The sequence below is a fragment of the Nomascus leucogenys genome, chromosome 6 (assembly GCF_006542625.1).
Source record: "Nomascus leucogenys isolate Asia chromosome 6, Asia_NLE_v1, whole genome shotgun sequence".
Classification (NCBI taxonomy): domain Eukaryota; kingdom Metazoa; phylum Chordata; class Mammalia; order Primates; family Hylobatidae; genus Nomascus; species Nomascus leucogenys.
In genome coordinates this window covers 100,403,994-100,427,781 of record NC_044386.1, presented here as the reverse complement: position 1 = coordinate 100,427,781, position 23,788 = coordinate 100,403,994, and the positions used below count along the sequence as shown (strand labels likewise).

Below are 23,788 nucleotides of genomic sequence, written 5' to 3'. Positions count from 1 at the left end.
TCATTGGTAGCTTGATGGGGGTGGCATTGAATCTATAAATTACTTTGGGCAGTATGGCCATTTTCACGATATTGATTCTTCCAACCCATGAGCATGGAATATTCTTCCATTTGTTTGTATCCTCTTTTATTTCATTGAGCAGTGGTTTGTAGTTCTCCTTGAAGAGGTCCTTCACATCCCTTGTAAGTTGGATTCCTAGGTATTTTATTCTCTTTGAAGCAATTGTGAATGGGAGTTCACTCATGATTTGGCTCTCTGTTTGTCTGTTATTGGTGTATAAGAATGCTTGTGATTTTTGTACATTGATTTTGTATCCTGAGACTTTGCTGAAGTTGCTTATCAGCTTAAGGAGATTTTGGGCTGAGACAATGGGGTTTTCTAGATATACAATCATGTCATCTGCAAACAGGGACAATTTGACTTCCTCTTTTCCTAATTGAATACCCTTTATTTCCTTCTCCTGCCTAATTGTCCTGGCCAGAACTTCCAACACTATGTTGAATAGGAGTGGTGAGAGAGGGCATCCCTGTCTTGTGCCAGTTTTCAGAGGGAATGCTTCCAGTTTTTGTCCATTCAGTATGATATTGGCTGTGGGTTTGTCATAGATAGCTCTTATTATTTTGAGATACGTCAAATCAATACCTAATTTATTGAGAGTTTTTAGCATGAAGGGTTGTTGAATTTTGTCAAAGGCCTTTTCTGCATCTATTGAGATAATCATGTGGTTTTTGTCTTTGGTTCTGTTTATATGCTGGATTACATTTATTGATTTGCATATGTTGAACCAGCCTTGCATCCCAGGGATGATGCCCACTTGATCCTGGTGGATAAGCTTTTTGATGTGCTGCTGGATTTGGTTTGCCAATATTTTATTGAGGATTTTTGCATCAATGTTCATCAAGGATATTGGTCTAAAATTATCTTTTTTGGTTGTGTCTCTACCCGGTGAAGCCCATTTTAATAGAAAATGAAACAGACAAGATGATGACATCCTTTGTATGTTTACTATAATACAGCAAAATTTTCCAGACCAGAGCCAATTTCCTTGGCTCTAGGTACACCCCTTCCAAGCAATGCAAAGGACATCTCCAATCATGACATTTAAGACAATTCTTTATTTCTCTGACAGTGACTTCTTGAAGTGCACATATAATAAATAAATAGAAAATATATCTTTGTTCATGGTGATGCCTACAAGAAATGTTTACATACAAACACTCTATACATCTAACTCCCGAAAAAGGACCAGCTATTTCGGCAACAGAAGAAAGACAAGCATTTCAGAGGAGCGTTGCTTTCCTTAAAGACCTAACTCACTTAAGTCTTACAAACAGAAATAACAAGGAGGACAATTTTCTAAGCAACAAGAAAATTTGTGCTACCAAGAAAATGCCTAGATATTGGCTCTTGGTGAATGGTTTAGGAAAGAAAGTTTTATGTACAGATCCTGTACTGTGAAACATATGTACAACTCTGAGAACTTTCAAATAATAGATATATTTTTTAAATGAACTGAGCCAAAGACATTCAACATTCCTGGCCACCAGAAAGTGATCACATCCTAAGTGGTTCACAGTGTGAGACCCTTGCATTAAAAGAGTGAAAACTCAACAAAACCGTGGACAAGAAGGACATGAGGTCATTTTAACTCTCCTCTCCATCACTGCTAATCTCCCTGGAAGAAGTCCTTCCTGTGACTCTGGCCTTTGAAGCAGCCATATCTTTAAAAGCAGAGCCCTGTGGTCACCTCCCAGCAGCTGAAAGATGTTTGGTGGGAAAGACCTCCCTGGCAGTTGGCTCCCACCTGGGGAATGGACTCTTGGACGAGTCTCATGGGTGCAGTTGGGTGGAGGGAGCCAGGCAGGCCCTCTTTGAAGGAAAGAGTTTGTGGTTGGGGCAGGAAAGGGGATAAACGTAGTTCATCACAAGACCCATGGAGACCCTGGTGCCTTGTGCGAGATTATAAACCACAGATAGAGTTCTCCCTCTTACAGGAGCTCTTCGGGCTCTCTCTAAGGTAGGCCAGGGAGAGAGCAGGGCCTTAAGCAGCAGCTGAAAGGGACTGGGGTGGACCCAATAGCTGTTCAGACACCCAAGATCAGCCAAATTGGCTCACCAGAAACATGGCGGGCCCTCCTCCCTCTGCTGGGCCTCATCTATAGAGCTGCAGAGACAGGAGAGCCAGGTAGCACCAATGGGGAGTTGGCAGCTACTGTGCACCCAGGCTGGCCTGACAGGTAGTGAACAAAATGAAGGCCACAGGGACCGCCAACACCAAGGGGAGGGCGGGTTTGTGTGCGCTGGGAGCAGGAGGGAAGAGAGCGGCTAGCTGTCATTCTACTCTAGTCAATTCCTTTCCTTCAAGGGGACTTGTCCCAATTTCCAGAAGCTACCTCAGAAGTGCCTGGGTACTCTGGGGCCGGTTGTTGAGGCAATGTGGTGTGGCAGCAAGGGCTAGGGTGGGGCTCCCCAGGCCCTCCCCTGGCTGTGTGGTTCTTTCCCATCTCGGGGGCTTACTTCCCCATCTGTTAAAATGAAGGCTTTGGACTATATATTTTCTGTTATTTCCAGCTCTGAAATCCCAGGCCGAGGGAGTATGAGCACATCTAGGGTCTCCTGGAGGCCCCTGTGCTCAGTTCCCTGGATGAAGAGCAAATGAGGCCCCAAGGCAGGAGCTCACTTCTGTGGACTTCACTCCACCCTCTTGGAGTCAGAGGCAGGGCTGCCTGGGGACCGAATTCCTCTGTGCTCATAAGCAGCGAAGCCCATTGCTCCCCTCTGACCACACTTCTCCATCATGAGTGGGCCAGAGAGGCGTGGGCAAAGGGCGACCCCGTAGTCACCAGCTTCAGCAGGCAGCGGCAGGGAGGGCTGAATCCCTGAGCCATTCCAGAGGCTGCCTTATCTCCCCCCAGCAAAATGCTCCCAGCCTTCATTCCTGTAAACAAGAAGCCTTCCTGACCCTCCCCTCTGAAATGGCACTGGTCTCCATTTTACCTCCCTGTGATTTCTCCACCTGGCATTGCAATGCACATGAACCTGACTGCCTGCCCTACTGGACTGCAGGCCCCTCGAGCTAGGCATTAGTTCTCACCTTTCCATCCCGTGTGCCCTGGGGCCCCCAGCATCATGGATATCAGTGGATATCCATGAACTGTTGGGTTCCAGGTACCATGTGAAATGCAGATTTCTGGAATCTCAGAACTAAAAGGGCCTTTGAGAGTCGTCTAGTCCAAGTCCAAACCTGCCACTCAAAGTCTCCTGAAAGGTGGACACGGCCAGAGGTAGGGCTTGCCTCTTCCCCAAGGATAGCCAGTTCTACCCCAGCTCCTAATCCTATGAGGTTGGCTCTTGCTTACAGGAGTAAAGATTTCCTTAAGGCCAAGGCTCTTTTTCCTACATTTACCACCCTCACTTGTCTTCTGAAGACCATGGGGATCTGTGAATGACCAGCCCTCCAGGCTACCTCCTAGCTGGGTCAGGGCTCCTGCCAAAGTAGATCTTTGCTGTCAGCACAACCCAGGTCTCCTGATATGGTCCCCAAACCCCCACTGAAGAGGCACAGATAGGAGAGAAGCACCCAAGAGGCTGCAGGAAAGTGAATGTTTCCAGCATTGGCCAGCACCACCCCAGGGGCTCCAGGTAAACACTTGAGTAGGGGCAGGTGGCAGCACCAGGGTCTCTGATATCCTTCCCTTGGCCCATCAGGGCTGAAACACGGCCTTCCCAGGCAGCTGCTGGCAGGGGCTGGGGGACCCAGCCATCCCCCACTGGTCTGCTGCCAAGAGTCACCGTCATAGTCTACCACGAGGTGGCACCAGGCGTTAGCTGTCCTCACAACTTCTTCTTCTTCACCACAGGGATGGGCACAACTTGGAAGATTTTGGCTTTGTGATCCTCAGTGTCCAGTGTCACCCAGATGGGCCGGAAGCTGCCTTTGAAGCCAACGAATGCCATTTGCTCTGAAAAGCAATGATAAGTCTCCTGAGCAAAAGCCCTATGAGAGGACGGCTGCCCCACCCCGTTCCATGGCTCCCCATTGCCAGCCCCCCACCCCCACCAGGTAACCCCTAGCCACACTGCACTGTTGTCCCTTGGGAAGAGCTGTGCTCAGCTACTGATGGTGCCTGACATGTGTTTGTATGGGGCAGGCAGGGTCTCACCTGAGCCTCACTGCCACCTAGGCAGGGTGATGGCTTTGCTATAGACAGGGGAGCCATGCACAGCAGGAAATGGGGCAAACTGTAAGGGGGGAGACCTCCTAGGAACCTGCCTACCTTCGAGCTGCCCCTAGGACAACCAGCAAGTCCGTGCCCCTCTCTGAAGCCCAGTGTTCCCATCCGTCAAACGATGGCATTGATCTACAAGATCTCCTCCCCGGCTCTATCACTCTGTGGCTCTAGAAGGAGTTTTGAGAGGTGAAGGAATTTGACCAAGAGTGTGGAGTAAATGGTGCACCCCAGATTAGAACTCTAAACCCCTGAAACCCACCAGCACTCTCTATCTTGCAGTTCAGAGCTTGAGCATCCAAGGGGCATGGCAAACTACGTCTGTACTCAGCCCATCTTGGCAGGCAACATGCATTTATCACCACCAGGAAAGTGCCATTCAACTTAGGTCACCTTACATACATCAGCTTTTGGCAACCGGGATCTTAATTTAAAAGACAGAGGCTCCAAAATGATTTCAGGACTGGGCTGGAAAGGATACTTCTCTTTTCCTTATGTCCTCCTTTGGCTGGTTTGAAGGGTTTGCATTGCTTCTGATCTTTCTCATCACCCTATATGATGGGCTTCTGATTTTGATGTTTTCCATAGTGAGGATGGTGTATAACTAAGAAGCCCAGCTTTGAGTTAGGAAGATTAGGATCCAAGTCCTAACCTTAAGCAAGTGGCTTGGCTGTTAAATTCTTGGTGTCCTCATCTTAAATGGAAATAATAGTACCTGCTGCACAAGTTATTAATGAGTAAGTGAGATAATTATAACATGTTCTGCAAAGTGCAAGGCTGAACATTAAATAGCAACCCCAATGATCATTATCATTATTGCCCGTGGAGATTCTCTGCTGCCCACACAACCTCTCTGAGGACTCTCCCTGCACCTAGTTTTTGTGATGATAATGGGTGTCATGCTGACGTGTCCCTCCTGAATGGCTTCTTCCAGCACAGCCAGCAAGCCTGTGCTAGGCTTCACCACCGAAGCTGCCTGGCCTTGGACAAGCCATATAGGTTCTCTGGGCTTTAGTTTTCTTTTCATCTACCTGTCTCAGAGGAACAAATAAGAGTTTTGCAAGCTGCAAAGGACTGTGCAAATGCTAGGCATCAGGTAGAATGTTGAAGAAGATGCAGGACCCCTGGCCATTCTGAATAGCAGGAATTGGGTAGGAGGGTGAGACTAAGCCACTTTTCTTATGATACTTTTGTTGAATAAAGGGCCACTTTCCAAGCAAATGAGTGAACAACTATAGCAATTTTCTTTCAGTGGCTGGTAGCAAGTTATAATAAATTTGCTGCAGTGCAGGGTTGGTAAACAGGTGGCATCTTGCCCATCCATTCCAGTAGACCACTAGTTGTGTGGGGGATTCTGAGGTTGTACCCAAGTTTAGTACAAAGCATATTCTCAACTCAGCAAAAGATGACAGCAACCTCCATGCCAGGCATTTGCCTTCTCTGGTTTTGGGGTCAGTTTAAACCCCAGTTCAAACCCTTACCTTTCAACTTGATACCCCTGTCTGCCCCAAGCTTTTCCAGCACTCTGGTCCATGGGCCTCTGGAGACGTATCTTCCCTTTGATGCCATAAGCACTATGGAACTGTGTGAGAAGAAACCAATTAGACCAGAGGGAGAGAGCAAACTGGAGAAAGTGGGCATGGGGAGGGATGTTGGTTTGTGCATGGTGGGACTGGAGTTAGCAGTGCCCAGAGGCCTGTCCAGGGATTCGGGAAAGGGCAGCCTCTCCTGTGTTCCCAGCTGACGGGCTCTTTCCATGTGGTGACGAACATCCTGAGCTCCCTCCCACGCATCTGGCCACAGTTGGTGCCCACAGCCTTCTCCAAGCCTGGACTCGGCTCACCGCGTTTACATGTCTCTCTCCAAACAGAGGAGAGGATGTAAGCAGAGCATACCATGCTAGGGCTCGGCACACAGTAGGACTTCAATATGTATCTCTTCCCTTGAATGTTCTCAACCCTGGTTAGGTAAGACCAGATAGAAATGTGGTGATGGAGGAAGGAAGGGGAAAGCGATGAGAAAGAGAGGAGGTGAGGGAAGGAGGAGGGGGAGTATCTGTCAAACCATAAAACCATCCAGGAGCTCCTGAAGGTTCTAGATCCTGAAGGTTCTAGAGACCAGCTCCATTTGGCATCCCCTGGGATTTTATTAGAACCACAGAATTCCTCCACTGCAGACTTTCTGAGTCAGAATCTGTGTTTTTACAAGATCTGCAGGTGATCATGTATACATTAAAGCTCGAGAAGCCCCATGCTAGAGGATTTCTCTTGGAGCCCGTCTTTCTTTTGCTGTCTTCTTTTGATGGACACAGGCTTAGTGTAGTCCAGAGCCAGCCTTCTCTGAGCTGCAGGAAGAGCATGGCCAGGTTTGAAGTCTTTCTGGGGAGAACACCATATCGTTACCATGATGCTTGGGTTATACCAAGAGCTCAGATTGACCTCTTACGTTCATGTCACCTCTCTCTCTGGTTAGGCAACACAGGGCTATTGCCTCTATTTTGCAAATGGGGAGATTGAAGCAAATAGTTACCAAGTATCTCAGAGGACCTGCCAAAGGGAAATGTGCTTAACAGAGGCAGAGGTTTGGAGCAATGTGTGTGCCCAGCCTGAAGGTCCCAACTTGCAAAAGTTCGACTTGGGAATAAGGAGTGTCTATCCCCTGCCTCGGGGTGTATTCAGTCCAAAGTGCTGGGAAAATAGCCTTCACAGTGGCAGACTCAGCACGCTGGGCCAGACAGGAGGAAGTGAGCACCTCCCTTGGGAATAGAAATGGGGCAGAAGCTCAATGGGGCATCCAGTTCGTATCTCAGAGGAACTCTGTAACCACAGACCACAGTTCAGACATGGAAAAACCGTATAGGATTCTGGAACCTGTTGTTACCCCCATTTGTGTCCCACTGGGAACAGCAGGAAAGATCTTAAGATGCAAAGGGCTTGTGTGAAATAAGGATAGATGGGAAGGGAGCTGGGGCTGCCTCAAGCCCTTGAGGAAGGCTGGAGAGGGAGGCCCAAAGGCTTGGTAGGGTGAGGCCCCTTAAGGAGACAGGTTTTATCGCTAACACATCCTCCACTCTAGATTCAGGATCTGTTCTCAGGAGGATATTTCTGCATTGTTTCATTTCAGAACAAAAGCTAATGGTCCTTTGTTGGAGCTCAGCCTTCCTACTAGGGGGACTCAAATGTAGGTCCTGCCCTTCTGATGGGGATCTAGGTTAGCTCACAGGAGTGGGACAGGGAGACGGGCTTCTTGTGTCCCCACCGCCTCCCATTGATGCCCAGAAGCCTGCCTACCTATGTTGGGCACACTTCTTTGCCTGATATGCCATCCTCATGGCCTCTAAGCCCATGCAGCAGCCAGCTCAGGGTCTCCCACAGAGTGGCAGTGCAGAGGCAGCTCTCAGAAGCCATGCTAGATGTTTCTGGTGTGAGCAGCTGCCCTCTTCTCTCCCCAGGACCCTGGGGCCAATAGTGGCCTGCTGGATGGGGTAGGAAGCATGGGCCAGGCTAGGCAGGGCCCGCAGCCACAGTAGAACAGGATCTGCCTTGCCTCATTCCCTGCTGCTTTCCAGGAGGTTAGAGAGGGGTCTAATGGTACCAATGCCTGCCTGGGTACCCAGAGCCAGCCCAGGGAGTGGCCCATTCCAGTGAGGGCTTCCCCCAGAGAGGTGCTGCTGCTCGGGCTGGAAGGAGCCTTGCACACGGTTCCAAACAGAGTAGCACTGCAGTCTAGTTTCTTATTCCAAACTTCTGCATCTTCTTTCATTTCAAAAGAAAATTCTCTGCCCCAAACGGCATGATCTCTAGAGGATAACTGTTTTTCCCAATTTGGTCAACCTTGTCCTTCTGTCCGAATCTGCATATGAAAAATAGAAGGCCAAAGAAGCATCTGATGGGGGAATGAGGGAGGGAGTAAATGTGGTTAAGCAAAATCCCATTATCCAAAATCTCACCAGGTGCCCAGTTCACGTCATGCCCCTCATGGAGTCAGCATCTGGGAAGTATATTTGCTTTCATTTAATAACTACAAATGTTTACTAAGCACCTACTATGTAGCAGGTACCACATGAAGCGCTTAGACTTTCCACCAGGTTGTGGCTCCTGAGTGAACTGTACACTCACTTAACTAGCCATGTTCTGTGCTAGAAATGCAAAGGGAAGTTAGACATGGCCCCAACATTGAGAAGGCCACACTCTTGATGGGGCAACAGATGTGTCCACCAGACCTATTGTGAGTAGTGCTTTAGCAGAGGTAGAACTTTTTTTTTTTTTTTTTTTTTTTGAGACAGAGTCTTGCTCTGTCACCCAGGCTGGAGTGCAGCGGCGCAATCTCGGCTCACTGCAACCTCCGCCTCCCGGGTTCAAGCGATTCTCCTGCCTCAGCCTCCTGAGTAGCTGGGACTACAGGTGCGCACCAGCACACCGAGCTAATTTTTTTGTATTTTTAGTAGAGACGGGGTTTCACCATATTGGCCAGGCTGATCTCAAACTCCTGACCTCATGATCCACCCACCTCGGCCTCCCAAAGTGCTGGGATTACAGGTGTGAGCCAATGCGCCCTGCCAAGGTAGAACTTTTGGGTTGGCTGGGAAAAGACCTCACCGAGGAGGTGATGTGGGGAGACTTGTAAGGTATTAGGGAATTACCAAAGATTCCTAAGGAAAGGGGGCACAGGTTTTCCCTATATTTAAGAAGTTTAAACCAGCAGCCAATATGGAAGATGGGTTGGAGTTGGGGCAACTGGAAGAGGGAGGCCCGTTAGGAGACTGTGCCAACAGTGCCGGTGATGACCAGCAAAGGCCTGGGCAGAGCGGCAGAAGAGAGGACGCTGTGGAGGGAACTAGCAGGCGAGCAGTAATGCGGATGGAATTGATAGGGTGTGATGATAGCGTGTGGAGGAAAGAAAGAGGAGACAAACAGAATGCCCAGATTCTGGCCTGGTTATCAGGATGGATTGTGATGATTTCATCAAAACTGAAGAAGTAGGATGAGTGGCTGGTTTGGGAGGTTAAACATTTTAAAAGGCTGAGAATTCAGTTCCCTACAAGACGTCCAGGTGGCGTTGTCCAAGTAGCAGTTGGATTGGAGTGTCTGGTGCTTAGGAAGGAGATCCGGGCTGGAGATAGTAGCCACCAGCACTTGGATCATATTGAAGGTGTGGGAGGGGATGAGATCATGCCGGGAGTGTAGTGAGGAGGGCCAGGGCAACCTTCCCATGTGCAGCGGGGCTGTCCCGCCTGCCTCCGCCTGACCTACATTCACAGCAGCCCGGCTCCAACACCAGAGTCCACAGGCAAGGATGCTCTCGTCCAACACCCATTATTTGTGGGCAGGCTGTAGAGACTGCCTGAGCTTTTCCAGACTGATCTGTGATGAAGGCCTTTGTGAGAGGGAGGGGGCCCTTGCCCAGGGGTCTGCTGTGCCAGCAGCCAATTCCAGAAGCAGAGGCACAGACTCACTTGTCAGGGATGGTCGCCACATAGTTGAAAAGCTGCCATGGTATGCCTTGCAGAATGGAGTTCCTGAAGCTCGTGTGGCTCACCACGCGCCCTTGGTTCCCGTCAATCACCACCACCTGGATGCCATCCTCCAAACTGGGATACTTCTTCCCATCCACCTGCAGAGTCAGAGCAATCCAGGTGTGAGGCGGGGTGCCAAAGCCCCAAGGTTCTCCTGCCCAGGTGGTTCCCAAGCAGACCCTGAAGGCAGAAGTTGCCTGTGCAGCTATTCGAAGCATAAACTCCATTATCCACTTAACTCCTTGTAGCCCTCAGTAGTGGGTCAAATAGTAGCCCTGCAAAAGTTATGTCCACCCGGAACCTGTGAAAGTGGACTTATCTGGAAATAGAATCTTTGCAGACGGAATTAAGTTAAAGATTTTTTTATGAAACCATCTGGATTTTTAGGGTGGGCCCTAAATTCAAAGATAGGTGCCTTTGCAAAAGAAAGGCAGGAGGAGAGGTGAGACACAGACACTCAGGAGAAAAGGCACATAAAAACAGAGATTAATGTGTCTGCAAGCCGAGGCATGCGCAGGAGTGCCGGCTCCACCAGGAGCGAGAAGAGGCATGGAACAGGTTCCCTGCCCCGAGCCCCCGGAGGAAACCACCCCTGCCAACACCTTGCTCTTGGACTTCTGGCCTCCTGAACTGTGAGAATAACTTTCTCTTGTTTAATGCAAGCCACCCAGTTTGTAGTAATTTGTGACAGCAGCCCCAGGACACAGTATCACCTCTCAATGAGCAAACCCAAATCCTCCAGGGGCCAGAGGCACTTACTTCAATGTAAGCAAAGTCGTTCCAGAGGTGGAAGAAGTGCTCCTTGGAACTCTCCATCTTCACCTCCAAGAAATGGTCCTTTGTTTTCTGGAAAACACATTGAACCCAATGCAGTTGTTAGGTTTGGGTGGTCATTCCCCTCCTCTTCCCGTATCCCCAGTCATAGGAAATGGTTTGTGGAGCTGAGTGAGGGATCTAATTGGGTCTGGGCCCGACTGAATGGCAGAGGGGTCCAGGCTTTGCTCTCAGCCACTCACCAGCTGAGAACCAAAGAGCTTCTTGGGCATCGGCACGTCCACGACAGCCCTCTCGGTGAACTTGGGGTAGGCTGTGGCTGTGCAGTCACTGACGCCTGCGTTCTTTGGGATCAGAGCTTTAATCTTTATCCTCTCACAGCCTTTCATGGAGCAGAAAGCAAACTTCTCCCTCTCGTTCTGAGCTTTCAGTTTCAGGAACAACAGCCTGCACACAAGGAGCATTGCTGGGCATTTGATTGGACACTCAAACCTCCCTCTTCTCCTCCCACCCACCGAGACATTTACTCTGAGCTGGTCACAGCAGGTAGACCCAGTGACCTTATAGAATGGAACCACGTCTACCACAGAGTTCTATGTAGTTGGAGAACTAAGGAACAAATGCATTGAAGAAGAAGCTAATGAGAATGGCAATTCTATTCTGAACATGTTCTATGTGCCACATCATGCACACATCATAAATCGACATATCTCATTTAATCCTCAAACAATCCTGTCCAGTAGGTACCATTATCATCCTGAATTCCTGGATGGGAAAATGGTTGCTCAGAGAAGTGAAGTGACTCGCCCAGGACCACACAGCTGGGAAGTGACAGAGCCAGCATTTTCCATCCCAGCATGGTGCCCGGTGAGGAAATGCTCTGTCTTCCTAACTCTACTTTTCTCCAAACCATAATTTATTCCAAAAATTATTTTATGATTTATTTAAAATAATAATTATTATTGTAAAGGAAGCTGACCCAGTGTTACAGGGAGTCAGATTATGAGGAAAGCACAGTACTAACTTGGGATTCATTATTGTTCTTTTAGTGCAGAAAAGCGCTTTCAGGCTGAGTCCTGCATCTGAAACATAGGAAGATAGGATATGGGGTATCTACCACCCATCTTGCTCTGGGAACCAACCCTTCACTGAGTCTGGTCAGACTAGGGAGCTGGGTTTGCACCACAATGCCATCGGCCCCAAACCCCTACCACACAGCTGCTCAGACCAGGGGCACACATTGGACTCAGACAGGCCATGAATTGGCTACCCGGTAACCAAGATTCTCGCTCTTATGGGACCTAGCAGGTATTGTCCACCACTGGTTGGTGCTTGAACTAAAAGACCACATGGAGTTGGGGCTGACAACCTTGTTGTGCCCTGTGCCTGCTAAGGAATCGCTAGAGGAAGGCAGTTTGTAGCAAGTAGCTGAAACAAGAGGCCAAGCATGTGTGCGTATGTGTGTGAACATGGGGAGATGGAGAGACACAAGGGGTAGGCAGGCTACCTCCTCCCTGCTGGCTTTGTTGTTTTCAGCACCTGAGCCCATGAGGCCCAGCTGTGTTTTTATTTCTTGAAGACCCCTTGGTCTTCTCTCTCTAGCATCTCCACTTAATCTGAGCTTCCTTGAGAGGCTTTATGTTTCAAGCCATCCACATCAAGTGATCTCAGAGTAAAGTAGAAACTGACTGTTACAGAGGCCTTGTGCTCAGGGCTGAGAGCAGAGCAGCCATATCTGCATTCCATGCCCTGCATGGTGGGGAAGCTGAGGAGGCAGGTGAGCACCCGCTTTGAGCAGCTTAGGAGGAAGGCAGTTCAGTGCTGCCCATGGTCACGTCTCCCTGGAGGCTCCCAACATGCTCCAAACCACTCCTGGGACCAAGGCACAGAAATGGGATTGGTCCTGACGCTTCTGCACAAAATTTAACAGTATTCACGTTTCCTTGTTGCCATTATATATCAGATTATCTAAACCGGGAGTGACCTAAAAGACCATCTAGCCCATGGTAGGTAGCAGCTGCCTTCCCTAATCCTGACCTACAACTTGGAAGTGTGCAAGGCTGAATTGCAAAGCCCTGGGAGGCATGAAAGGAGCATGGCCTGGGCACCTGCCAGCCCAGTGCTCAAATCCTGGCTATGACCAAGTAATGTTGCAGAGCAGCGCTCCTGATGGCTGTGCACCTTAAATAACATACTTGTTTATAATTTAGTAAGAATCATTATAATAATTCACTGAGGTGGTGGTAAGCAAACTTAGCTATCCAGAACACAGCTACAATCACTTAACAGTTTTTTTAACCTGGAAAAAATGAGAGATGATTCAGAGCTTATATATTTCACACTTTGAAACCCCCTCCCTTTTAGCTGACTTATTTTAATTTTACCCCTAATTATAGCAAGCTGGTTGTTAAGTATCCTAGCCCATAGTAGATTATTAGAAGGTAGCTGCTACAGGCAGGTGCTCTGTAGGCCAGGCTGGTCTCGAACTCCTGACCTCGTGATCTGCCCACCTCAGCCTCCCTCACGCTGGGAGGCGTGAGTCACCACGCCAGGGTGCCCATCTCTTAATCCTCTGCTCCAAGTCGGTTGTTGTGAGGATTTGAGATAATGTACCATGTTTTCTGGATTCTAAGATTTACTGCCTTCACTTTATTTTTTCTGAAATATGTAAATTCCCTACAATTCACATGTATATTTAATAGAGTGTTTATTTTACTTTTAAAGCTTAATAGCTTTAAAAATGTCGTTAATGTATGGGACAGTCAGCCTTAGAGTCAAAATGCCTAGAAAGGTGTCTTACATTAATTGGCATTAACTACATGGCTGTTCTTAGACTTATTGGAAAGGCCAAGGGGACAGGATGAGGTCGAGCCACTTTCCTGCAGCCAAGTGGGTGCCTGCTCACCCTGAGTCCTCGTCCCAGTAGTAGTGGCTCCTGTCTTAAACAACAAATGTATAAGGCAGAAAGATTTTTAAAAGCCCAAGAGTTTGCAGCCCTTCTCCATAGGAAACAGACCCCCTATAACCCAACTCCTGGTCCCTAAGGCATTGCTGAATTGAAACACAACGTAATAATCAACAGGCATAGGGCTGAGCTAAGCTACCAACCAAAAAATGTGCGTAAGGTGACAAGCAGACCAGCGTTAGATTTTTAAGACTTTGATCAAAGAGGTTCAACTTACTTAGTAGAAGTTTCCATTTGAAAAATTCACATCTTTTGAACATTTCACTCATGAGCCGAAAAGAAAATCTGCATGGATGGTATCCCAGGGAGTTTACCTTATCAACTTCTGTTACTTTAATCATAATATTTCCTAGTGGTATGTGGGGCATGTCTCATTCCTCCTCCTCTGGTATTCATATGGGAGGATTTTCCTAAATACTTCTGGCCCCTGGGCCTTCCCCTCATCCACTTCTTCCCATGGGAAGAGAGTGTCTCATACAATTGGTTGGTTTTGGGTATTTGGCTCAGCCCGTAGAGCAGGGGCACTCTGGTCTGTCTTCCATGCTCTGAGGTTTTGGGGCTGGGCCCTATGTGGGGAGCCTGTAATTGCTCAGTGCTCCCTGGGGCGGAGGAGGTAAAGTTGGGGATGGTATTGGGAAGCTCTATTCTCCAACAGCTTTATCATCAATAAAATGGATCACTTCCTCTTCACTTGCCAGCTTGTGTGCCCCCAACTGGCTTAGCGCTTGTGTGGGGAAAGAGGTGTTTTTTATTGCCCTCCCATCCCAACATTTTACTTATATTTTTGATTCTAAATTTTAATTTTCCCTTAATCAAACTGATGGAGCCATAAATAAGATGGATCACCTGTTATCAGTTTCTTTATCATTGACTTCCATATAAGAATAGAAAACTGGCCATCAAATGATCTTCTACCCTTACTCCTCACAGTTTGCTATTGATATCACCGTGGAGCTGGGTTGGCATTCTTAAGATATTAGACTAAATTTCTTGTTAAGAGAAGGGATCGAAGAACTCCCAGGAACAGATACTCTGTTTTCATTATATCTCTATTGAATAGAACCTAGTGCAGGTTAGCAAAAGGGTGAGGGCTTTGAAGACAGATCTAGGTTCAAATCCAGCTGGGTCAACTTTATGGTATGATCTCAGGAAGTCTCTCCTATTTTCCCTGTGCCTTCTTTGCCCATCTCTCACTTTCTCTGTCACCCAGGCTGGAATGCAATGGCAGGATCTTGGCTCACTGCAACCTCTGCCTCCCAGGTTCAAGTAATTCTCCTGCCTCAGCCTCCTGAGTAGCTTGGATTTTTAGGCACGTGCCACCATGCCCAGCTAATTTTTGTATTTTTTGTAGAGACAGGGTTTCACCATGTAGGCCAGGCTGGTCTCGAACTCCTGACCTCGTGATCTGCCCACCTCAGCCTCCCAAAGTGCTGGGAGGCGTGAGTCACCACGCCAGGGTGCCCATCTCTTAATCCTCTGCTCCAAGTCGGTTGTTGTGAGGATTTGAGATAATGTACCATGTTTTCTGGATTCTAAGATTTACTGCCTTCACTTTATTTTTTTCTGAAATATGTAAATTCCCTACAATTCACATGTATATTTAATAGAGTGTCTATTTTACTTTTAAAGCTTAGTAGCTTTAAAAATGTCGTTAATGTATGGGACAGTCAGCCTTAGAGTCAAAATGCCTAGAAAGGTGTCTTACATTAATTGGCATTAACTACATGGCTGTTCTTATTGGACTTATTGGAAAGGCCAAGGAGACAGGATGAGGTCGAGCCACTTTCCTGTAGCCAAGTGGGCACCTGCTCACCCTGAGTCCTCGTCCCAGTAGTAGTGGCTCCTGCCAGGATAGCTCTGCTCCACTTTGTCCATCTGCAGGGTCCTCACGAAGACGCCCGTCTTGGACGTTTGCTTCAGCAGGCGATTGTGAACATCCGAGAGGATGGAGAATGTGGTGCCTCGCGGGTAGCAGAGCCCCACTCGGATCCAGTCGCCCCTAGGATTGGAAGTAGAGTCAGGTTACAAGCAAGGGTGTCCAGGCCACAGGGCCTTTGGAGCATGCCTTGGAGAAAGAGACCAAAAAATCTCCACCAAATGACACCTCCACTTTTGTATGGGAAATTTTGAAAGAACATTTGCTGTCATGGTGACTGAGTTGCAGTGTTCAAGGAGAGAGGGAGAGACAATGGCTGCCCATGAGCAGAGTCTGAATGCCTCACTGATGTGTCTCCAGGGCCAACCCTGGGGGTGCTCCATATGGAACTTGGGAAAAAGACATTCTTTTTGTAGTTAAAGAGCACAGGATCCAAAGGACCTGGGCTCAGCCCCTTCTGGGTCCAGCTTGATTGTAGGGCCCATTTCATCTCTTTGGTCTCATTTCCCACATCTGGTAAATGTCTGTCTCACAGAAATACTGTGACAAGTAAATAATGTGCATAGAAAATACTGGAATCTAAATATATGAAGCCCTATCCAGATGCTCTCGGCCTCATCACTTTATCTCGCAGGGCCTCATTTCCCTCTCTGTAGGGTGGTGACAACAATACCCAGATATTTTTGTCATCTATCGAGCACTGGCTAATGCCAGGTCCTGGGTGCCCGCCATACCTTATCTCCCTTAGGTCCTCGTTGCACTCCTGCAAGGTAATACTATCCTCAACTCAAAGATCAAGGAGCTCAGGCTCAAGAGGTTACATGCCCTGTCCAAGGTCACCCATGCCGGAGCAGGGGCTTGGCCTGTGTCCTTTAATTCTTAACTCCTGGGTGATATCAACCCCTCTAGGTACTCCTGCAGGGATCACATGGGCTAGCCTGTGGCTCTGTTAAACGCAAGGCCAGGACTTTGCAACAAGGCATCGTTATCAGCTTTGAGCTCAGCCAGAGCAGCTGCCCCCAGATCTCACTGCTCCTGGCGGGATACCCACTCACTTGTTGAAGTTGATGAGCCAGATGGCGAGTTCGGCGGGGGCCGTCTGGTCCCAGTGGATGGTGTAGCCCTTCTGCAGGGTGACAACAGGCTGGTATTGCTGGTAATGGGTGCTTCTGGTGAGCGCCCCCTCCAGGTAGAGAGGGTGGCTGGGGAAGTCATTCTTGATGATCTTCATTCGCAGGTTACTGGTCTTGTAGGCTTGAATGTACATCTTTTAAAACCCAAAAAGGAAACACACAATGAGGCTATTACGAAGGATTATTCCAAGAGCGTCTGGCTAACATCTGACTACAGACCGCACTTTCAAAGGCACTTTCTCTTTACAGAACCCTTTTTAGAAGGCTTGAATGAAAGAAAGGCCAAATAAGGGGACATCTCTTTCTGCTGGTGGACGCAGCCCAGGCCTTACTGTGTAATCCAGCTAATGCTTTCTGTTCATCTTCATAAAAGTGCTCTGTTGAGCTTCCAGTGGAAATTTGAGAAGAGTCTGCATAATAGTCAGATGGCAGATTTTGGACAAAGGACAGAGATGTGGATGGAGGAGGAAGGGAGTGAGAGAGAGAGAGAACTTTTATAATTCTACCATAAAATGCAACTTGCCTATAACTGGCAGTTGCTCTGCCTGCATTTGAGAGAGTGCCTGGGTGTGTTGGCCTACTTCTCCCTCCTACTCCCTTTCTGTCTGGCCCCTGAGGCCAGTCCTTGTGGTGCCACAACACACTGCATGAATAAATGGGTGCCTAATTTCAGAGGAAAAACTGAAAGCAAGACTGTCAGCCATTGAGTTCCAGGGACCTAAGAGTCTGGATGCTTTATCCCAGCATTGGTTGAAAACACTGTGTTGGCCGGGTGCAGTGGCTCATGCCTGTAATCCCAGCACTTTGGGAGGCCGAGGCGGGCGGATCACCTGAGGTTGGGAGTTCGAGACCAGCCTGACCAACATGGAGAAACCCTGTCTCTACTAAAAATACAAAATTAGCCGGGCATGGTGGCACATGCTTGTAATCCCAGCTACTAGGGAGGCTGAGGCAGGAGAATCGCTTGAACCTGGGAGGTGGAGGTTGCAGTGAGCCGAGATCACGCCATTGCACTCCAGCCTGGGCAACAAGAGTGAAACTCCATCTCAAAAAACAAAACAAAAAAAAACAAAAAAAACCCACTGTGTCCTGTTTTATGGCACATCCCAAATTCATAAGACAATATCCCCATAACTGTGGCCAAGAGAGACAGTCACACCAATGTGCAATGATATTGTGCTTTTGGAAGGAAGTGGTTATCTTCTCCTCTAGTTTTATCGCATATAAGATGGAAAGAGAACCAACCCTGCCCATCTTAGGGAGTTGCCCTGAGTATCAGAAGGTAAAGGGTACATTAAAGCATTTTGTAAGATGTAAAGTGAAGGGAAAATATTATGAATAACAGTTAACCAGTTGCCAGTTATGATAATCTGGCAAGCTCTAACGATGAGCTTTTTTTCACAGAAGATAAGCAACATATCAGAAAGAAAGTGTGGGAAGGAAAATCAAGGCTCCATATGGGATACCTAGACCTTGAGCTGAGGCTGTGTAATGCTGAGAGCATGGATGCCAGGCTTGAGGGTTTGGTCATCCTTCAATTATTCAGGACATGACTGTCCTCCATCAGCTCCCTTCTGACTCCACTTCCCTTCTTATCTTCCTCAGACCATCATATCATCCACTCACTCCCATTAGCATCTTGGCCCTTCCTCTGCCCACACCTGCAGCAGAAGCCTCCCCATGGCTCATTGCACAGCTCCGCCTCTCCCAGGGCTCTTGAGCAGGGCTGAGAAAATCCCACAGCCTGGGAGAGAGGTGCCTCTGCAAATGCACCGCCTCCAGTCTCCACTGGGTTTTCAACACTGCCAGGCGCTCCTTCCACAAGCTTCTTGTCAACATTTTCCACTCTGCAGCAGCTCTTCCAAATCTTTATCGCTCTCTGGAGGTTACTTTCCTCAAGCCCAGTCCCCACATTCTCAGCACATGACATCACCTTCTACTGCAGAAACACCCTCAGCTTCCTGCCCTCTGCCCCATCTTCCTCTGGTCCTTCTTCCTGCCAAATGCTAGCCCTGCCACCTACTCTGGCACCTGACCCCCACCAGCTGCACCCTGTGCCGTCTTTGCCCCTTATGGCCCTTTTCCTTCAGCCAGACACCATCTCCCTCTCCTATCACTCCACCACCCCCAAACCACCATTTAGCTCTTTTCTCACACCCCAATTCCTGACACCCACAGTGGTGGTAATAATGCCTGCCTTGTAGGATCGTTGTGAAGACAGTGTCTTCATTCATACATGTTTCCTTCATTCTCTGAGACGAGCTGGCTCACTGTGAACCTGACAGTTCATTTTCTCAGGCCTCTCTCCCATTACTCATTTATTCATTAGTCATTCATCAAAATACTAGAAGTAACAATAATATAATAATAGCTAACTAATATTTTCAGTTCTGCCCTGTTCTAGGCACCGTCTAGACCTGCCCTGTCCCTCATGTGGCCACTGAGCACTGGACATGTGGCCACTGTGACTCAGGATCTGAATTTTAAACTTTAATTCATTTAAATTTCAAAACAAAAGCAATGTAAATATTTTTTCCTATCCCATTACCCTGATTTGATCATTACACATCGCATACATATATCAAAATATCACACATGCTCCAAGAGAATATACTATGATATAGCAATAAAAATGCAAAAATAAATTAAAAATAAGAAATTCACATTAAACACGACGTTATTGTTTCAGTAGGACTGCGCTTCCCTTGGTTGAGAATTGAGTGGGCTGTAAGTGTAAAGTACACAGTAGATTTTGAAGACTTAGAAAAAAAATGAGAAGTGTTTAATGATTTTCTACACTGATTCATGTTGAATGATAGTATTTTGAATATAATTAAAGTATTATTAAAATTAAATTCTGTTTCTTTTTACTTTTTAACATGGCTACCAGAAAATTCAAGATTACATGTGTGGCATTCTATTGGATAGGGCTGGTGAAACATTTTACATGTATTTTCTGAAGCCACCCCCAAAATCTCACTAGGAAAGTTCAACTGTTTTACAGGTGAGGAAACTGAGGCTCCAAGAGACCAAGTAATTTGCCCAAGGTCCAATGGTAAGTGTGGGAGCCTGACTTGAATCGAAGCATTTGACCCAGAGGGTTCTTTTTTTCTAAGCATTTTGCTTACCAAGTGTTTTGACTTTAACTTTTGTAAAAATCCTACTGGGTGAGGGGAAAAAATAGAAAGAAAGAAAAAGAAAAAAAAATTCTGTATCTCTTTCTGGCCTGAAACAGAGCCAGGCATACAGTAGACACTCACTGAATGCTTGTTGCATGAGTGAATAAGTGAGTGGCCGGCCCCCAGAAAGGTGTCCCTACCTGTGCATAGCGCCCACTGCAAATGGCCCCTCTCCAGTCGGGAACATTGATGCAGTCTGGGTGCCGGACCAGCCAGTTGTCATTCTTTGTGAGGTAGGAGCCAGGGTACTCGGACACGGAGCCGTCGACGTCATGGAACACAGATGTCTTATCCCCATCCATGTCCAGCTGGTTGAACCAGGGCCCAGGCTCTCCGAAGAACACTCTGGAAGTAATCTAAACAGAGCCCAGGAAAGTTAGGCAGGGCTAGAAGGTGAAGGGAAACTGCAGCCGTCATCAGGCCAGGGCGAGGTTTCCGATTTCCACTGACATTACAAGCCAGCCAAAACAAAGATGCTCTCGGGCACTGAGAGAAACCGCATGGCTGACCCCCTCCGATGCAACTGGAGTCACAGTCAAAGGTTCACCGTGCCTCAACTCCCAGACCTAGCACATGCTTTTGGCCTCTGCTCACTGGAGGGTTGGCTGCTGTGGATGAGCTTGGAGACTGCTCTGACACACAGACTTCACCAACTGCAGAGATGGAGGAGGGGGACTGAGGACTGTGAGTGTGTGTGAGAGGGAGGTGGTGGTGATGTGTGTATGAGAAAGGGTACACACACTTTTACACATACACACATACACGGGGGCATCCATGTGCGAGAGAAAATGTGCATGTGGCATGTTTCAGGAAGACAGTTTTGCAGCATGAGCCCTTGCAGATTTCCATGACTGACCTCTTTCAGGCCCTCAGTTGCCTGAGTAAAGACATTAAGTCATTTCAGTTTCACATCGTTTCCCTCAGCCTGCCAGGAACTGGGCAAACAGGCAAAAGGCAGGAGCAGGGAGGAGAAGGAGGGAAAAGTCTGGGAATCCATAACCTGAAGGAAGTGCACAGGAGGCCTGGCCCCAGCTGGTCTCACAGGGCAGCCCTTGCTCTTGATCTCCTAAATCCTCAGCCCCTCTTCTGCCTTCTCTGTCTAGGGCAAGGAGGCCTCTGTTTATAGTCTGCTCTCGGGGAGAGATTAAACAGAACATCATCAGTTAAGACTTCCCTTGGAAACTGTGGGGCTTGTTAGATTCTTTGTGCCAACTCGGGTGGCCTGGTCACAAGACTCAGTTTGTCAAAGTCAAGTCCCTTGGAGGAACAGCCTAGGAATCCCAATCCACACGTCGGGTTCCTCTGGAGGCTTGCCTGAGTTTTGAGCAGGGAGAGAGCAAGCGGGCATTTACCCAGACCTGACCTGTGGGGCAACCTACGCTTGTATTTTTCCAGTTTGGATGAAGAGCAAACTGGTACATGGCCCAGCCTAGTTAGAGGAGGCTTTTCAACCCCTGTGGTGGTGGCAATAGCTCAAACTCTGGGCCCCAGGGGACTTGTGAATCACCATCCAAAGTCTGGGTTTGCCGTTAGTCTGCCCTGGTGCCTCACTCACCGGAACGTCCTCAAAGGCAATGCCGGTCACGTTGTTATGGGGGCAGCTCTGCCAGGCATTATTCAGGCGGAAGGCCAGGGCGCTGGTGTGCCGGCCCTCCAGGGCCACAAACTTTCGGAAAGTGCAGTTTTGGATGTTGATGGGGCCATCATAAAACTGAATTCCTCTAATTGGAAAATTCCTACGGAGTTAAGGAAGTAAGATGTCAGTCTAAATGTTGTCCATTTCTATGGAGTTAAGGAAGTAAGACGTCAGTCTAAATGCCATGTTGTTTGCCCCTTCTGAGGTGGATGGTAGCAGAGACTTCCTGGGTAAAACCAATCCTGATCCCCACCTCTAGCAACTCTCCCTGCCCTAGATCGTTATTGATTAATTAATTATTAAATCATTAATTTAAAGCATGTATAGACACACTAAGTGTCAATGAATGACTGCCGGATGAATGGATGGATGGATGAATGGATGGATGAGTGGATGAATATCCATCTAGTTGCTAGTTTGGAGTTTGGAGAATGGTTCTGTATTTCAACATCTCCCCCAATTTTTCCATTATATAAAGAGTCATTGGGTAAATACTGTAAATACCACTGGAACGTGCCAATATTATGTTTCTTGGGAAGATAGAGCTGTTAGTCATTATCGCCTTAGTTTTAGTTGCTATAACAATTTAATCAGATTAAGACCCACATGAGTTTCTCCTCTGTGAGTAAGCCTTTCACATTGGCAGTGTGCTGGGTTTGGGAAACGGGAAAAGGACACAGAATGGAAGGTGATAAACATGTGATAAAAATAATTGTAAGGCAACATTTTCAGCACCCCTAGAAGAAAGGGAGGCCCCACTGAAAAGCAAGACTGTGGGCTGACAGAGAACCCCAAGAAGGCCCTGAAACCCAGAAAGAGGTGGGAAGTGGCAACAGGCTTGGACATGGAGGTAGGAGAGACTGGACAAGAACTGGTGACTTGAAGATTTTGCCTTGGCCTAGCATGGAGTAGGTTGCTCAGACACACTTCTCCCATTGCCTCAGACTCCTGAGCATAGCACAGGAAGCGAGGGTCTGCGAGGCTGGCTGGGCTTCCTGGTGGTCCTCCTTGGGCCTGGCCCCAGTCTAGGCTTGCTCCTTCTCCAAACCCAACATGTATGCTTATGCTGGTGTCTCTATATCTGGGTCAAGCCCATTCTCTTCCACAGCAAATATAAAGAAGAAAAGATAGAAAGATGGAAAAAGAAGCAGAAAAAATATCTGCCCACAGGGAGAGACCATACTCCAGTTGTCCCTGATCTTCAACCCTGGGCTCCCTTCCATTCCAATATGGTTCCTTGAGGACACATCAGTCATGGTAACATGCCTTCAGTGGGCACCAAAGACTCCTTGCATTTCTATATTTTTATGTTTCTAATTGATTAACATCATGACCTAAAATCCTGATTCTCATGGGGTGGCTCCATGCATTTTTTCATTTCACATATTTTAGGGACAGTCCATTTTTACTAGCTCTATACTTAGGTTTTGGACTTCAGACCCTGACCTAGCTCTATACAAAATGGATCAACCATGATTAGGACTGCAAGGTCTTAGGTTCCTACTTGCAGATGCAATTTGAGGAACCTGCCTCAATCTTACAGGTTTCCATAAACAGGATCACCTTTGGAAGTCATCAGAGCATTCCGGCCCTGGGAGCCTGGTAACCCTTGGCAAAGAAACCTTGAACATGCAGATTCAGGGTCACTCATACAAATGCTGAAAGGGACTGCTCCATCACTCAGGTTAGACAAAAGGAAGGGCTTCTCACAGCTTGTGTTGAAGGAGACCATGATTTTGCCTTTGCAAAGTCTTTTCCATGTCCACTTGGGTTGGAAGTTTTAGGTCAATGTGTATTTTGTGTCCTGACTCTAGTAGTAGAAATTATATCTTCCTAGAGAAAGAGTAGAAAGCTCAGACAGACAAGAAGGGCTGATCTTATCACCAGGAGCACAGGGACCACCATGCTGCTCACAGGCTCAGAGCCTTGCTGTCTGGCTTGAATTCACACCTGAGCAGAAACACCAGCAGAAGAAAGGAGATTTCCTCACCAGTGACCCAGCCTGTGGCTTTCCAAGGAATTGACTGAGTCCATTATCCGTTTGCTCATCAACCTTCCAAGTCACCCATTCATTCTCTACCCACCTGCTTATCATCTATCTGACCTTCATTTGAACTCCCCCAGCCGCAGAGCCCAGGACTCCTCAGGACAGTCCTGCTATTCTGTTGTTGAGCATATCTGACATTAAAAAGATCCATCCTTCTTGCACTAAACCAACCCTAACCTACGGGGCCCGTGTAGAATGAGTCTCATCCCCTATGTGCACAGCAGCTCTGAGAACATGTAACAATATCCCCCATGTTGTCCCCGAAGTGATGATCCTGTCTCCTGGTTGAAGACCCCAACCTGCATGTGACATGGCTTCAGCTTTTGTCACCCTCCTGGTTATTCTCCTTTAAGTGTGCTTTGGCCTGACTCTATTGCTCTGCCATCCTCAGGATGGATGCTACACTCCAAGTGAGGGTGCTGTCAGAGAAAAGG

At 47.8% G+C, this 23,788-nt stretch overlaps 2 protein-coding genes across 4 annotated transcripts in view; one reads left to right on the top strand and one right to left on the bottom strand.

Moving 5' to 3' along the window:
- The window catches only part of MESD (mesoderm development LRP chaperone), a 50,927-nt gene extending 45,477 nt beyond the window's left edge, over positions 1 to 5,450 (top strand). Inside the window, exon 4 of the transcript XR_004030577.1 lies at positions 3,861 to 5,450. The gene's annotated coding sequence lies outside the window, so the exon portion shown is untranslated. The remainder of the gene's footprint in view (positions 1 to 3,860) is intronic.
- CEMIP (cell migration inducing hyaluronidase 1) overlaps positions 986 to 23,788 on the bottom strand; it is a 179,750-nt gene continuing 156,947 nt past the window's right edge. For all 3 annotated transcript variants that reach the window (XM_030814900.1, XM_030814901.1, XM_030814902.1), the window contains 9 exons: positions 21,227 to 21,407; positions 19,812 to 20,027; positions 16,415 to 16,626; positions 15,297 to 15,482; positions 10,761 to 10,965; positions 10,504 to 10,590; positions 9,685 to 9,842; positions 5,711 to 5,811; positions 986 to 3,962 (listed from right to left, as the gene is read on the bottom strand). In XM_030814900.1, coding sequence (XP_030670760.1) covers positions 3,835 to 3,962; positions 5,711 to 5,811; positions 9,685 to 9,842; positions 10,504 to 10,590; positions 10,761 to 10,965; positions 15,297 to 15,482; positions 16,415 to 16,626; positions 19,812 to 20,027; positions 21,227 to 21,407 — 1,474 coding nt within the window. In that variant the 3' untranslated portion in view covers positions 986 to 3,834. The remainder of the gene's footprint in view (positions 3,963 to 5,710; positions 5,812 to 9,684; positions 9,843 to 10,503; positions 10,591 to 10,760; positions 10,966 to 15,296; positions 15,483 to 16,414; positions 16,627 to 19,811; positions 20,028 to 21,226; positions 21,408 to 23,788) is intronic.